Source organism: Hirundo rustica, chromosome 4 (assembly GCF_015227805.2).
Source record: "Hirundo rustica isolate bHirRus1 chromosome 4, bHirRus1.pri.v3, whole genome shotgun sequence".
Taxonomy (NCBI): domain Eukaryota; kingdom Metazoa; phylum Chordata; class Aves; order Passeriformes; family Hirundinidae; genus Hirundo; species Hirundo rustica.
The window spans coordinates 59,070,895-59,087,182 of NC_053453.1; the positions used below are offsets into that span (position 1 = coordinate 59,070,895).

The window sequence follows — 16,288 nt, forward strand, 5'->3', positions numbered from 1 at the left end:
ATATCCAAGGCTTATCACCTGTAGTCTTAGTGTTGAGAAGAACACTGAAGCTAAACAAACTTTCCTGACTGCTACACTTACACTGTTCTTTGGAGTTCTTAATGGCTCATTGACTTCACACACTATCAGTCTGTTTCTAGTCTAAGACCCATGAAAAATCACTCTGGCACCAAAACAGCAGTTATAAATGACCCTGAGCCATTTCATTAGATGGCCTTATGAATACAGGTGCCTAGCTGTCACTTTCTTTCATCCTAAAACCTCAAGACATTTAGGGGCCAATTTCATGTCAAATTGAGTGTCAGCTATACAAACCACCTCTCACACTACCTGAACATCAAGTAAGTCAGGTTTGTGTTGAATACAACAGCTCAAGACCACTTACTAGCTCAGTATTTCTCAGGTCAGATTGAAAACTTATCCCAAATTTCTTACTTAGCATTCAGCAACTTCCAGCACTGACAGCACTATTACCAGAGACCAAATTAATGGTTCCAAATAAGAGTATTTCATCATTGCTACTATTCCAAGCAAATGATTGTTTGACTGGCAAGTATCACTGCATACTTGAATTTCTCACCTACTGGGAAATTCAGGCATGTAAATGACAGCAATCTGTTCATCTAATACAGAAACAAGTTTGAACCAGCCTTTCATCCTGCTAAGAGTTTTGAAATTGAGTTTACATACCATCCACTACATTATAGTTGATGTATGCTTAATATTAGACATTTACATAGCAGCTGTTAAGAATTTCACTGGGTTAGAAGTACTCACAGCACATGATAATGAATTTAAATACTATTATAAAGTAACATATTTAAAGACTACTTGAAATACAGATGCAAGTGCAGCTCTCACCTGAAGTCAGAGATTCTTGTGAAAGAGAGGTTTGTTCAGCAACATGAGAAGATTGCAACTGACATTGAGGAGGAGTCTGCGTACTTGCTGTGGAGAAACTTTGGTTATATCCCGCTGAATATGAAGAATCTTCTTTAATTTCCTGGTCTTTACGTGGAGGCAGTGGTGCATTCACTTTAAATACCTACAGCATATTTGAAAACACGTGCTTAAACACTACCAGCTAAAGTCTCTGCCTAATACCACCACCCTGCTGTGCTGTGGTTTGAATCCATGTGCTTTTTAGTGCATTTCTAGAACACTGGCTGTTTCTTAGAAATAACCAAAAACATAGCACATCAACCCATCCTTTTCACTGTCAGTAAACTTACAGAACACACTCCTGTTTATGTAGCTACTACCCAAGGAACAGCTTGATTGACCATAGCTACTGTATTCTGTCAGCAGAACAATTACCATACAAATTATTTTCCTTTGATGGAAAATCCACTGTGAAATTCACTGACTACCTGTCCTACAGCTCAAGCCGAAGCTGGGACAGCCTATCCTGACATGAGATATTCACATTTGGGAAGAATCTGTGTCTTTCTGCATGTCTTGGAACTTGATATAACACTGCTATCCACTCAAACACCATATTAGACATCATTTGCCCCTTCAGTAAATGGAGCTTCATCTTTCTTACTCCTTTAAAGTTCCCCAAGAGTACATACTTAACGTAAGTCTTGTCATTCAAATGTTATAGTCTGGGCAGTACAATGATGAGCAGATATTACTGTTAATTAAATCTAACAACCCAGACTTCAGTCACTCCAGTGACTGTACTACTTTATAGCCAATAACACAATTACCAGAAATAATGCTGTCAAAAGTGACAATTAGTATTGACATCAAATAGGTTAAGTCAGTTTTGATTAAAAGGATCTAAATTTCACATGAAGAGCTGTCAGCAGTACTGGTACTGAGTCTACAGGTGTATTTAACAATTCCCAAGACTATAGACTCTCTGAAGACAGTCCTCAGAAGAAGGTCAAAAGCCACAGCTAGATGATGCAAGAAACAGCTTCAGTTTGACAGTTCTTGCCATTTGCAGATGCCCTATTAATTGAAAACCAAGAAATAAATACTTTTTCCAGGGTCAAGAAACCCAGTATTGCCTCTAAGAGGCAGCTTGGAAACACCTCATGATACATTTTGAACCATTGTAAATTAAAACAAGCTTTGTTTGTTTTGGTTTTCTGTTGTTTTTTCCCTAATTTTTGATCGCTTCATCTGGTAAATAAAGTGATCTAAAGCTATCCTTTTTCTAAAAGAAATTTGAGAACGCAGGGCAGTCAGGCTGTCAACGTCCACATCCTGAAGTATTTGTCCAAGTGGTCTGCTTTTTCCTACAGTGAGGGCTACAGGTGGAATTCAAATCAAGGACTAGGGCTACAGGTCAAGCCTGCCTTTAAGCTTCCATAAGCACAATAGCAGCAATAGGATGTTTGAGGACCTGTAATCAGATACATCCTTTGCTGTCACTGTGATACCTCTATTTGGCAGGGAATCATCCTGGCTATCTACTCAAGTCCAATGGCTGTGCTTTCCTGGCAGCAATGAGAATCTAAGCAATGTAGGGAAGCAGAAAACCCTGCACTGCAAAGTTTAATATTCCTACCACTACAAGAGGAATGAACATCTTTGTGACCTCTTCTACAAATATAGAAAACCAAGAAGAAAAAGTCAATGCAGTGATTTTACTACAGACCACACCAGCATGTTACAGAAGTTTTAGTTGTTAACTCCTGTGATTTAAAAGGCTGTCAGATACCTTTCTTCCTGCAGCTCTCACCACATACATCTCAATACTGCAAGACAGATTGTCCAGCAAGTTGTGAACTGCAATGGTACTTCTGTTAAAATGGCAAATGCCTTTGGAGAATCTAAAGTCTGCTTTTGAGAAAAAACATTAAATCAATGTTTCTATCATCTTCGGAAGAATGTCAGAGAAGTAAATAATGTTGCCTTCCCTGTATTTGAACTTAATGAAATGGAGACTCTTCCTCTGAACCACTCCAAGCCTGCACTGCAGATGAGCAGGCAGTAGCAATGTTTGATATTGTACTTTCAGGCCATACACCATTACTGATGTTCTGTACTTGCAGTGAACATCTCAGACTGTGTGGTATACTTCCTAGATATGTACACTGACTACTCATTAACAACATGGGATAATGAGCAACACCAGTCTGCCAAAAACACATTTTCCATGATTCCAGTGGACTTTTACCCCACTGAAACAAACAGTATAAAGAACAAACTCAGGCTTCTGAAAGCATTTTGTCCTAATATTTATATACTTCAGGATTCCCTTTCTCCAATGAAGTCTGTTGTATTTGAAATCTCTCCCAATAACAGAGTAAGTACAGTCCACTTTACTTTAGGGCACAGCTATCAGTCCCTTGATTTCAGGCCTGACTTCTTCCTCTTAGTTCCTTGAGGCTACTAAGATATCCTAGTATTAGTTTCTTGGCACTATACAGAGCAAAACCAGGATCTTTGTTCTGAAGGAATCAAGGAACCAGAGGACTAATCTAGGTTTTATTATTAAAACAAAGCAATTTATCAAGTTCTGTACTATTCCAAGATGATCCAGATCCTCGGTGCTAGTCCCAAGTCACTCACATCGCTGTCAATTCTTTCTGTGTGTTGCATACTTACAGTCTGCATAGCCTGAAAGGGAGCTGCTGTGACAGAACTTATTGTGACAGAACTGCTGCTTGCTGGAGGAGACTGAAAGCTTTGCACTGGTGGCACTGATGGCATGGGGGTGCTTGAAGTAGGCAATGGCGACTGTGGCTCACTTGGGAGGGGAATAGTTGCCTGGGGGAAGAACAAATGTAATGAAAGGTCACTTGATAATTATCAGGCAGTAACAGAAGCAGTTAATTTGTTCTAAAGCCTAGACTGACAGAAGTCAGCAGTTTCTACAGGATGACATTTGGACATAGTAGAGCTACAAAATAGCTTTTGCTTACAATTTCAAATCTTGCTGTGCATCCTCAGCAAACAGTACTTCTATTGCAGTCTCTGCTGATTAAGTGAAATGTGCCTATGAGCTACTATACATACCATTCTTTGGAATAAAATCACAATAAAGAGACATTAGGTATTTTTCCCTACCACTAAGGCCACAGAATGGTTTCTGCTCCATTTAGTAAAATAAGATTCTTTGTCTGATATTAAAAAACACTTGTCTTTTCTGGAGGAACTTAGGAGATTTATGCCATCTGTTTGTGATTTTTTTTCTTTCCAATTTAATTATGTTTCAGATTAGAAACAATGCTGAGTTGTCCAGACAAAGTATTAACCAGCATTAGGCCTCAGCTGTGCAGATGGCAAAATGAAGTGTTGATTTAGATATTTATAGGAATCAGGAGTCAAAAGGAACATGTCTAGAGCCTTACTATTTCAGTAACTTAAATATTTACCTTACTTATGATAGCTCACCTGGGCAATTTCAATCTTTTTAGGTATCAGTGTCTCAGAAACACGCGAACTTGTCTGATACAGAGGCTGGGAAGCGTATTTCTCATTCTCTTGAGAAAGTGTTGTTGATGCCTAGAAGAAGCCATAATGCACCTGCTATTACCAGTAGTACTACAGAGTTCTGGTAAAGCTATGAAACACCAGTGCAAAAGTTGGAACAAATGGATTTTGAAAGTCCAGGACAAACATTAGTGCCAAAGCCAAAGTATTAAATATAGTCATCTTAACCAAAGCTGTAAATAATTAGCTTTAGAGATTCAGATTTAGATTACTCTTCTTACACAACTCGTTGCACAACTAGCCCTGCAAAGTCAGATCATTTTAAGAACTGTAGATTGCTTCAAGCACTTACAGTGAAGTCTGCAACACACACTTGTCACGCTGAATTAAATGGAAAGATATGCTGTGCCTCTGGTAAGCTCTGTTGAACAAGGCTTTGTAAAGTCCTCTTTATCTTCTGTAGTTAGCTCACATTGTAATGGTAAGTTTAGGAGTTGCTAAATACTTAAATATGGGGCCTAGGGCTAAAGACTACCGTTCCTGTGCTCACCATGTACATATCAGTGCCTCAGAGAGCACTGGGGTGTACTTGCAGACCAGGAGGAGCACTGTCACCATGGAGTGTATTCCCTGCTGGTGCTGGGACCAAAACCTAACTACTGCTTGCCCTGGAAAAGAAAGACAGGCACTAGACTAGAAGTAGGCTGGGCACAAGCAACCCTAATTCCAAACAGTAAGTCTGCATTCTACTAAATCAAATGTTCTACTTTATAGCAGAGCACAAGCCTTCTGGATGCATATTGAACGGCAAAATTATTGAATTCTTGGCAGCACAAGGAATCTCATGGTGCTGTAGAAGTGATAGGTGTCAAGAACTGGGACAGAACTGCAGATTCAAGAGGCTGTAAGACTAATAGCCCTATATAGTATATTAAGACAGTATGCTGATAACGTGTACATCAGCAAAAGAAATGTAAAAGCAAGAACATTTTTCATTATAATCTACACACTCTGAATTATAGAGTCCAACAGGAAAGAGCCAGCTGTGTTCTTGAACATAGCAACACAATTCACAAGATATCTTTAAGACAGTGAGCTGCATAAATTGAAACTTTTCAGCTCTGAACACTATTTGAATGTTATTTGAATGCTTAACTGCACATAAATACAATTAAGCAAGCAAATTTTTAGGTCTTAGCTGAACATTAGGAAGTAAGATTCCCAGTATTTCTTCAGTTAGTGTTTTAGAGAATATCTCAGTCTTCAGGTTACACACAGGTGTATTTCATGACAATACCCAACCCAATTTATGCAATCTTTGTCATCATTAGAGGGAATATTCCACACTATAACCACAGCAAATATTTATGCTGCTCCCATGTTCCCAAAAGACTGTGCACTACACATTTTAGTGAGCATTTTTCATCCCACACTCTTCCTTTGTCAAGAAGCAGACTTCACTTTGCATTCACACAGTATTAGCAAGACTTTTCCCACCCACTAGGTATTCCAGACTGTAGGCTGTGCTACTGCTGTTACTTGGATGTTGTTCAAGTACAGTTATTCAGGAGGGCCCCAGCCCATCTTTCTGTTGGGGCTGGCTGTCACACAGATCTGAATGCCAGTGAACCCCAGGGTGTGGTACCTGTGCTGTCACCAAGTCTTCAGTTTCAGACCCAGAACGAGCATGATCGGCAGATGCTAGGGAAGTGCTTGAATCATGCAGCGCCATGGATGAAGCAGCAGCCTTGCAAGGAGAGAAAACAGAGATAAGGTTTCAAAAATATCAAATGTAAATGTTTGCTTTCACTAAAACTCACACTCTCAGCATGTCCAAGTAAACCTCAGAATAAGGCAGGGACTGAAGTGTTTTGACCAGTCAGTTAGGAGTTCTTGTTTGTGGCAAGGAAATACGTTTAAAAGTAAAAGTCACAAGACATGCAAGCACAGTGACTGAATTTAAGATTCATTTAATGACAGCTACCAAAGCTTGAGATACAATCTTTGGTGTAAGGATCTTAAAGATGAAAACATTACCTAGGGAAAGAGACCAGCTCTTATTCTGCACACAACTACTGGCTATGACTTGAATCTATAGGTAAAATATGCAAACTACTTTACTTCAGCATGTCTTCAACATACTTCAAGGAAACTTCAAGCTTTTATTTCCCCTTTTCAACCAGAAGAGCAACCAGTTTTGTCAGCATTTGAGCAATCTTAGACTTGCAAGCTACTACACTGTATGAAATACAAAACTACTGTCAAGAAAAACAACTCAAGTATAAGTCCATGCTGTTAAATAATCTCTATCTGCCTCTTCAGGGCAGTCCTAACTTCAACTTACCTGAAGGGACTGTTGAAGAAAATCACTCTGACTTGGCAGTTTCTGCTCTTTTGAAGCTGTAAAAATAGAATGCATTAAGCAACATTTACTTTTAAATTCAAACACTTCATATAGTTTTGGTGTACAGTTCTATTTTTTAAAAAAAATTTGGTATGTGATGATGCAAACTGTTTTTACCGTGTGGACTGAAAACATTTAAACCGAGCACCAGCAAACTACACCCAATTGAAAATTCAAGTTTTTGGTAAAAAGGGACAGGTATTCAATGACAAAAATATTATTACCACAGAAAAGATGCCCATTTATCATATCAAAAAATTAATAAACTGGGTAAATGAGTTCTACAGCCCAAGATCCACCCAGTCTTTTAGCACGGCCTGTTCTTTATATTTAAACAAGCTGTCTTCACCAGGCCTACTGATCTACAGCCCAAGCAAACCTTGTTAGTGCTTGCAAAGTTTTACATACCATTTACACTTATAGTATCACCTACCTACAGGACTACTTGCTGGAGTAACTGAAGGAGGTTGGGATGAACCAATGGCACTTGGTGAAGCTTTATCAAAATCCAGAATGGACTCCTTTCAAAAAAAGATCACCATTGGGTAGAAAAAAAATTAAACTCTAGATACAAATGAAACATTCTCACTTGACAAGCTGCTTTTAGCTAATTGGGGCTACATTCATTCATTGAGTGCCAACACACATTGTCAGCGCTGTTTTCCCTAACCCAGTAGGAACTAGAGCTTTGTGCTACAACAGCAGAGAAAAACATACTTGCATGAAGTTGTAAGTCCCTTGTATCTGAGTCATCAGATCCTGAAGTTTTTCCCTTCTCAATACAGGATCTTTTGGAAGAGTTGAAGTAGAGCAAAATTCAGCAGCTGGCTGATGTACAGGTTTAGGCACCTAATAAGGAGAAATTATATTAAATCTAATACTGGAAGCAAGACAAGCTGCCTTACCCAATATACTTCCACGGTAACCTAGAGGTGTCAGACACAGTGGGCCAAGGAATTCTGTGCTGTTATTGATATTTTCTGAATCAAGTTTTCACTTTGTTAGGCAGGAATCAGCTTCCTGTTGCTAAAACTAGTTAAGCCACAGATTTCATAGAATGGTTTGGGTTGGAAGACAGCTTGAAGATTATCTAGTTCCAAACCCCCTGCCATGGGCAGGAACACCTTTCACTTCATTAATTCACTTCAGTTTCTTATAGTCAAATGTAAAGAAGTTGTCTGCATCTAGTACAAAATTAGGCACTTCCATCTGTATTTCAGTTGAAGTCCAGAACAAACTTAAAAAAAAAAAAAATCAAAGCTACATCATTCAAGGTACACAGGTTTACTTCTTTCCAATAGAGTAACCAGTAACTACAAATCTTTTATTAGGAGAGCATTTCCAGACATTCTGGAGAAATTGCACCTATATTGCAGGCAAGTAACTCAGGATGAGACCAAAGTGGTTCTACTAAAAAGCCAGATAATCTCAATGCACCACCTCCTGCAGAAAGTATTACATCCAAGTTTGGCATAAATACACCTGTGCTCCCACACAAGAGCCTAACATGGGCTTTTGCAGGACTTTATTACTCCTTGATTATTTCAGCTGGCTCCTTAAGAGTTCATCCCAATAGGTTCTCACTCCACTTTAGAAGAGGGAAACGTTTTGTCAGAGAACAAGTCAGCCTAAGGTAACAGAAAAATCATAATAGTAAGCTCCCCAAGCAGCAGAAGCCCCGCTATTTATAGGGCAACAATAATTTTAGAGTGTCTAGATAGTCTAACATATCTTTTGAAAGCAGCATGGAGAAGAGCAAGCTCACTAGAAGTATTTTAAACCAGTACGTTTTTGTGGTTCTCTAAAGTTTTGCTGTTCTTATGTCTGTCTGTGCAGCTAGAGGGAGGCAAATCTGAAGACATCTAGTTGCATTATTTCAGCTGGCCCAGATGTTGAGATATGCAGGAATATGTGAATGCCTTTATTTTCCTACAGGACAAACAGCTACGTTTCTAACAGGAGGTTACAACTTCAATATATTGTATAGCATTGTTATCAAGTATTTGCATGAAGTCATTGGAAAATAAATGGCAGAAGGATATCTGTGTTATGATGATAATTGTCACTGAATCCACCACAAGCTGATGAAGTGCTCTTTGTCCACTTCTGGGACAAGCCTAAAAACACTCTTGCATTTCCTTTTGAACAGTTTTCTGAACTTAATCTCTGGCCTTAGCAGAAGTTCCAATACCATGCACAGGCAAGAAGCTTACAGCACATGATTCACTCTGGAGGATTCAGTTTCTAATATCTATGTGGCCCACATGATAGCTGCCTGATAAGCTGTGAGGAATTTTACTTTATTCTACAGTTAAAAGAGTGCATCTTTGTACAGCTCTATCTTAGAAATTCTGCTGCACAAACACTGCCTTTATATACCAGTTAAATACAAGCTAATATGCTATAGTTTCCAATAATGAACAGTAACTACAGCTTTTAAGGGTATAAGTGTAGGACAAAAGATACAGTTGAATTAAGTTAATCTCAGCAAGTTATTGATTAAGTTACTGATCTACTGATCTAGATCTTTCTTTCCATCACTTTCACTCGCTTACAAAAAGTCTTAATTTTACAGCACTTGCTGTCATAGTAAGTCCATTATGGATTAAACTGATTCATGCTTTTGTTACCCTCTTCCTCCTCACTACCATTTCTACTAAGACACAAGGACACTACCAAACTGGTTCTGTGTATTTGAAAATGGGTAACAGAAGCTTTTCACCTTTAGGTGACCTAACTAGGTCAAGTACAGCAGGGCCTAAAGCTCTTAAGATAGTCCACTAGCTATGTAAGTAACACTTGTACATTAAACTCACACACAAAAAAATAGTTGAAAAAGCCCCAAGAGCATGGAAAGAGGAAAAACTTGTCACTTTTTCTTCCAAATATGATAAAATTCCTGTATGCTTTTACAATTTGTCAGAGCTTTTATCCCCTTCGCCATCTCATATTCTATGCATTCTGTTGGTAGCATTCTTTACTTCAAGAAGTACAGGAACACAAGGTTACGTATATGATATCAGGGCTTTAAACTAGGACTGAGACTTTCCATTCCATGGAAGTTATTTTCTAGTTCATATTGATATTAAAATACACCAGCCAGAAGAAGCTTCAGTGAAGTTACCTCATATTGAATTGCTGCTTTTCTGGTACCTAGGGATTCAAAACTACAATATTTAAGTGCAGTATAAGGATCATATACAGAAAGATATTAGGAAATTAAAAGTATTTCAAGTTTTATGCTTTTTATTAAAAAAGATGCTTTGAAGAAGAGCAGGTACTTGACAGTCTTAAGATGCTTTCTTTCTAGCCTACAACTAGATGTTGTTTCTGGTAATCATTAAAAACTAGCCGCAACTTCTGACCAAACCTATACATGCTAAGATCACTTACATTAATCTGAATGTTGCTTGAACCCCTAGAATTGAACAGCACTGGTAAATTCAGAATCCAATTTGTCATAAGAAATGTTTCTGAAATCTAACTTCAACACTACTTACACATTCAGCTAAATGTATCTTGACTTACATTCAGAGAGCTGACTGAAAGTAGAGGTGAAACATCTAGAATTTGTTCTAGGACCTGTTAAACCATTGCAAATAAACCAACGACCACTTTAGAATTTGGCTAGTCAGAATGCCAATATACCAGGGATTCCTGTTAAAGCTGGATTTTTTTTAGAGACTGAAGGTCTACTTACATGCAACACTAACCACTTCAACCATCTCATTTACTAGTGAAACTTCATTCTATGAGACAGGACTTCAATTCCTCTTTAGGTTTGTTAGTTTTGGAGTACTAAATGAGGTGGAATGGTGATACCTAAGCTGTAAGGTATGATTGCCACATAGACACACAATTAAAATCCACTCTCTACTCAGAGCAGCATTCACAGCAGGTATGAAATAAATGCCACAGTGGATGACAGAACAAGCCAAACTGTTTTGCTTTCCCATACCAGGCCACAAATTTTATCTAGTTTGCTAGTCCTCAGGTTGCACAAATATTTAAAGAGAACAACAGTAATCAAGTCCACACATCAGCTCACCCTGCTGTCTTAGGCTCAGCTTCTTCAGTATTGCACCTAAAGGTATGTTAAGTTAAATAAGCACATTTTACTATCTCAAAACAGTTTTTTTAAAGACCTCATAGCTCTAACAATTTCAGCTCAGAGGGCAACAGCAGTGGCACAGGTCTTTTATCTGCCATGCCTACATCCCCACACAAGAGCATTTTTAGGTTCTTTCAGGGTCAAACAGATCCAGCTACCGCACTGCATTGCCTCTCTTACATAAGCAAGGGCAAGGGAAATTGTTACCTGAAAATCTTAACATGATATTAATTGTTCTTTTTATGTACCTCAAGTCAAAGAACGTCTTTTATTAAAAAGCTGTTTATGGAAACTAGTTATGATGACAGTATACTATTTTCTACTCATTCAATATACTTCTGGTACTACGATTTCTCAGTAGGTACTAGGCAAAAATAAAGCTGGCTGATGCTTTCCTATGATCTATGTAAATCCAAGTTTGAATACCTTAAAATGTGCTTTGTTTACTTAGCTCAGCAATCCCCCTTCAGCGACCTCACCTTCCAGCATTTAGTTTAATTTTGCCAGTATTTTTGCAATTTTGCACACCTACACACTACTAGGGAGATTCTGAAGCAGTTTGCAAGTTTCTCCAGGTGACTGGAGACCCTCCTCTTTACTCACTGCAGCTAGTTTTCTCAACCACTTAAGCCATCCATCTATCCATCCCATATAAAAATAAGAATAAGCATCTCATTAGGAAGTATCTTGCATTTAAAGCAATCTGACACCAGAAATTCCAAGGCATCTTATAAGTGCTTGAGACTATTCCAGTACATAGATTCAGTTACAGAAAAACTGTGCATAGTTGGGTGCACAACACCTATTTGTGCTCAGAGGTACTTAGTGAGGCAACCAGGTTTTCCACCTGTACCACCACCAGCAGCAGACACAAGGTTCTGCTCAGTTTGAGTGTAAACATGGATCGAGCTGAAACACCTTAATCCCACATTGTTACCCAGTGCTGCATTGTTACATACTTTTTTAATCTCGTATTCAACCTTCGGTTTGCGGTCCCGCCTCTAGGCACAAGAACACCCGTTTTGCAATTATGACAAGTTTACTGACAAGATATAAGCGTATTCATTTGCCATGAGTAACACGGGATGTACAGGTTCCTGCTTTCTTGCAGGAAGACAGTAGTGGAGACAATACTGTGTACATAGAACTGCTCAACTCCCCATATTTTCTTCCTGAAGTCTACCTTTAGATTAATGTTTCTCTTAGTGACCTAAGGCAGACACAGCAGAGCTCATTTATCTGTTTTGACAGTGATCAGCCTTGTTGCTACCCAAGCACAGGTGAAAAAAAGTAATGTGACCAAAGGGTGGCAGCCTGTTCAGCTGTAAGCCATGCAACAGCTTTCATTTTACATTTCTAACACTATGCTATTGTTAGACTCCCAGGACAGCAATATGGTTTATGCATTCATCTGGAAATGCATATTTAAGCCCCTGTACAGTTGGTGTTGCTTGATCTAGACATTAGATCTCTCTTGAATCAGCAGCTATTTTAATCAAAAGCCTAAAATTTACTGAAGTGTTATTTGCATGCAGCCACAAAGTATTTGATCCCTGGATGAGTCATACCTGCTTTGTACTGCTAACAGTGGCCAGAGCCAATAGCTACAGATGAACTAAGTTAATTCTTCTGTCTTATGCATAAAGCAGTTATTCAAGGTTCAAACAGCAGTACTGTGATGATGTAAAAAGCAAAGCAGGCCACCTTGCTATTCAAATGTAAACTTTAGCCACCAGAATTATTTCCCCAGAGAAAGAATGAAATGGGAATCTAAATATTGGCCTTCAAAATACACCTTAGACACCTCTGCTAACAGGTGGCTTTATTCCAATATACTAATGTGAAAGCTTATGACAGATAATACTACATATGCCAACTCACTTCTTTGGGTTCCATATCAAACTTCTTTGGCCCCATCTGTTCCTTTGGCCCCATACTGGCAGCTGCCCAGGACTTCGGAGGGTTCTGTAACTGCGGTGATGTCACTTGCTGCTGCCTGTCAGCTTTTTCCCAAGCCTCTCGAGTCTCCTGCTTCTTTTGTTCTGGCTCCTCCCTAACATGTGCAGCCCAAGCCTTCACAGGCTCCTGCTTCTTTTGCTCTGGCTCTTTCCTAACAGACACTTCCCATGTTTTCATAGGGTCTGGCTTCTTTTGTTCTGGTTGCTCCCTAGTTTGGGTTACCCAAGGTTTTGGAGATTCCCGCTTTTCTTCTGGTTCTTCCTTGACTTTGCTTACCCAAGGTTTTGAGGACTCCTGCTTTTTCTGTTCCTGCTCTTCCCTAACTTTTGTTACCCACGGCTTAGGTGATTCCTGTTTCTTCTGGTCCTGCTCTTCCCTGACCTTCGCTACCCAGGGTTTGGGAGACTCCTGCTCCTCTCGGACACGTGCTACCCATGCCTTTGGGGCTTCCAGCTTCTTCTGTTGTTCCTCCTCCACACGGGTCTCCCAGGGCTTTGCAGACTCACGCTTCTGTTCCTCCTCTTTAACACGAGCTTCCCAGGGCTTTGGAGAGTCTGGTCTTTTTTGTTCTTGCTGTCTAACACGAGCTTCCCAAGGCTTTAAGGTCTCTTGTTTCTGCTTCTGTTCCTGCTCTTTAATGTCAACAAGCATCTCCCAGGACTTTGGAGGTTCTGGTTTTCTAGCACACTCAGCTTCCCAAGATCTGGGCTCTTCTGGCTTCTTCTTGACAGAGTATTCTGCTTCAGGCAAATAACGCCTGTTGAGAAACTATATAGACCAAAGAAACTTAATGGCTCCCAAGAACACATTTTGCTACTGCAGTTCAGGTCAGTTAAATTAGGTCACCCAGCTACTGAAAATTGCTGACTAAAAGCAGAGCCTAGACAGCCTAAGCACTAGTCATAGAAACTATCTGGCCATGGCTTTATCCTACAACACTGCAGACTAGCTTTGCTTGGCATGCCACAGAGAAACAGGGAACAGTGCTGAATAGCACAAGTAAAACCCAGCTGAGTGAATCTACTGCCCTTATCCTCAATGGTACCTCATGTTTCTAGGCAGTGACAACATCAACTTCAATAGCGATTTTTATAAAGTTAGTTCTTCTAGCACCTAAAAAGTTCTGGTAGTATATTAGCAGACATTCTACAAAACAGCCCAAAACATTAGACTCAGTAACCAAGTATAATCCTCATTCTTAGTGGAATTTTAATACTAAAATGTCACCAGATTCTCATTTAGTATCACTGGACTTCAGCTGCAGGCTGTGTTTAGTGTCAGTAAGTCAGAGCTCAGTGATGATGTCCTATGTTTTTCTAAGTTACCACTTTGTCACGAACAGGAAGTAAATACATGAAGTAAAGAATGTGCAAGGCTCACTGGCTGAGATTTTTTTCTGGCTAGACAGTAGATGAGAGTCAGGTAACCAGTAAGTTACAAAAACTTGTTCTAGAGAACACCCTCTAGTGGGATACCTAGGAAACGGGGATTCAGCATTTTAAGAACCAGTATTTCCACTTGGAAAAAGACACCTTCAAACTAAGTCTAATGATTTCTATGCTACTGACAGTCAAAGTTTGAGTTCGGGAGTCTGAAGAGCTGCTGAAACAGGTCTACAGATCCCTGTACACAAGTCTGTCCTGGGTTTCCTACTTTCTTGGCAAATCAGAGTAAAACCAACATCATTTTCAACCCCACCAATAGCAAACCTACTGCAACAAGCTTAACTTTTACAGAAAGCTTTAGTAAATGCGTATTTTCTCTATTCCACAGTACACAAAAGTTTAGTGTTTCCACTCTAAAGGCTGATGCTTTGTTTTACTCAGGAAAGTGCCAGAGCATTAAAGTACTATACTGCTTCATGTAATCCTGCTCAATTTATCCCAAAATACAATCCCAGATGCCATAAATTTGGAGTTAAAAATAGGAACGCAACAAAGTCTTTAATGCTTCCTATATCAAGCAACACCTAGATTGCTGTTCAGACTCCCTTTTTAAGTTTAAAAAAGGGCTGCAGAAGAGCATTTATGTATCTGATAAATCACAATACTAAAGGCAAGCAATTAACAGTAGAGTATCTTACCTCCTGTGGCTGTATTTCAGATTTCATAAGCTCCATAATGGATTCTAGAGAAAGGATGTTAATTGTTTTCAACTGATCAAATGCATAAAAGCAGATCAAACAGTAGCAACTCTTGAAATCCATTTAAATTTGCTAAACCAGATATTCTGAAATTTCAGCTTGCCATTCAACATGCTATTTGTAGACAAGCTTTTATTTTCTGACTAGGTTTTACAGCTGAAGTTTAGAGTTAAACAAGAAGCATTTTATAGTATTCATAATTTTTTTATCCTAATATGTAACATTCCCTACACACCAGACAGTTCCCACATCTTCAATTCACTCAGAAGGCAAAATCATTCTATTACTATGATTTAATGCATTTAATGTTTTTCCTGTGTTATAAGCTAAAGTAGGGCTGTAAGCCCTGCAGGTTCCATTTCAGTTACTACATTGTAAGTAAACTTCAGCAAAGTATTAAATTTAGCACCAAGCTATGCAAAGTCAGTGCTCAGTTCAAGATTTTTCCAACACTGATATAAAAATTGAACCCTATAATATTCCACCTGGTTCTTTGGCAGACTCTCCTTTTGACAGCTGTCTTGTTTTCTCAGGTTTTCTATTTACTTCTTCTTCCAATTCTTTTACTGGCACAGTGGTACGAGGAGTCGGAATACTTTCAAAGTAGCCAGAGTCTAGAAGTTTAGATAACAGATCCTTCATGTGCTTATCTAAAGAGTAAAAGCCCATAAAGTTAAATTAGCAAAATCTGAAATAAAGGGGTATTCAGATTACAGATTAAGATTTGTTACTTCTTCCCTTTATATGAACTGCTGATTGTCCAGGATCACACATCTTACCAACCTATAGCAAAGAAATGTTTTAGTAAAGGAAATTATTAAACTGTTTAATTTAATGCAGTTGAAAACGTCTTTGCAATCCCAGGGCAAGACAGCAGCTTGTGTTTAAATGCCCACAAGGTACACACAGAGCCACCTGGTCTCCCACATGCTTAGAAAGGGCTTTGTTTACCACGTATAAGCTAGCCAGCATTGATAGTAAAATCACGTGAGACCGCAACAGAGGTAAAGCTAAACAGTAACAATGGAACTACTCTACAAGATACTCTTGCTGGTACAAGATGGTGTCTCAAAGAAAAGTTAAGAACTGTAGAAGCAAGCAAGGGAAATGCAAGGGACTGCTCCCAGGCTGAACTTACTCCTCTGAAGTTGGAAAAGATTCAGAGCTGACATGGTTGAACAAAAGCAGAACTGTGTACTCTGAGAAGCACTGTCCAGTTTGCTCCTCTGTGCAAACAAGAGACAGCAGCTTAAGAGTAGAGAGTGAGACCTCAGAAGTA

At 39.1% G+C, this 16,288-nt stretch overlaps 1 protein-coding gene across 16 annotated transcripts in view; it reads right to left on the bottom strand.

Moving 5' to 3' along the window:
- The window catches only part of CAPRIN2 (caprin family member 2), a 32,824-nt gene that overhangs the window by 5,337 nt on the left and 11,199 nt on the right, over positions 1-16,288 (bottom strand). For 7 of the 16 annotated variants that reach the window (XM_040062128.2, XM_040062129.2, XM_040062132.2 and 4 more), the window contains exons 7-16: positions 15,495-15,659; positions 14,950-14,993; positions 12,789-13,634; positions 7,514-7,645; positions 7,230-7,317; positions 6,737-6,792; positions 6,038-6,139; positions 4,354-4,464; positions 3,565-3,726; positions 862-1,045 (exon numbers count right to left, since the gene is read on the bottom strand). In XM_040062128.2, coding sequence (XP_039918062.1) covers positions 862-1,045; positions 3,565-3,726; positions 4,354-4,464; positions 6,038-6,139; positions 6,737-6,792; positions 7,230-7,317; positions 7,514-7,645; positions 12,789-13,634; positions 14,950-14,993; positions 15,495-15,659 — 1,890 coding nt within the window. Of the gene's footprint in view, positions 1-861; positions 1,046-3,564; positions 3,727-4,353; positions 4,465-6,037; positions 6,140-6,736; positions 6,793-7,229; positions 7,318-7,513; positions 7,646-11,866; positions 11,909-12,788; positions 13,635-14,949; positions 14,994-15,494; positions 15,660-16,288 lie in introns of all 16 variants that reach the window. The other 9 variants (XM_040062126.2, XM_040062131.2, XM_040062124.2 and 6 more) reach the window with 2 other exon arrangements.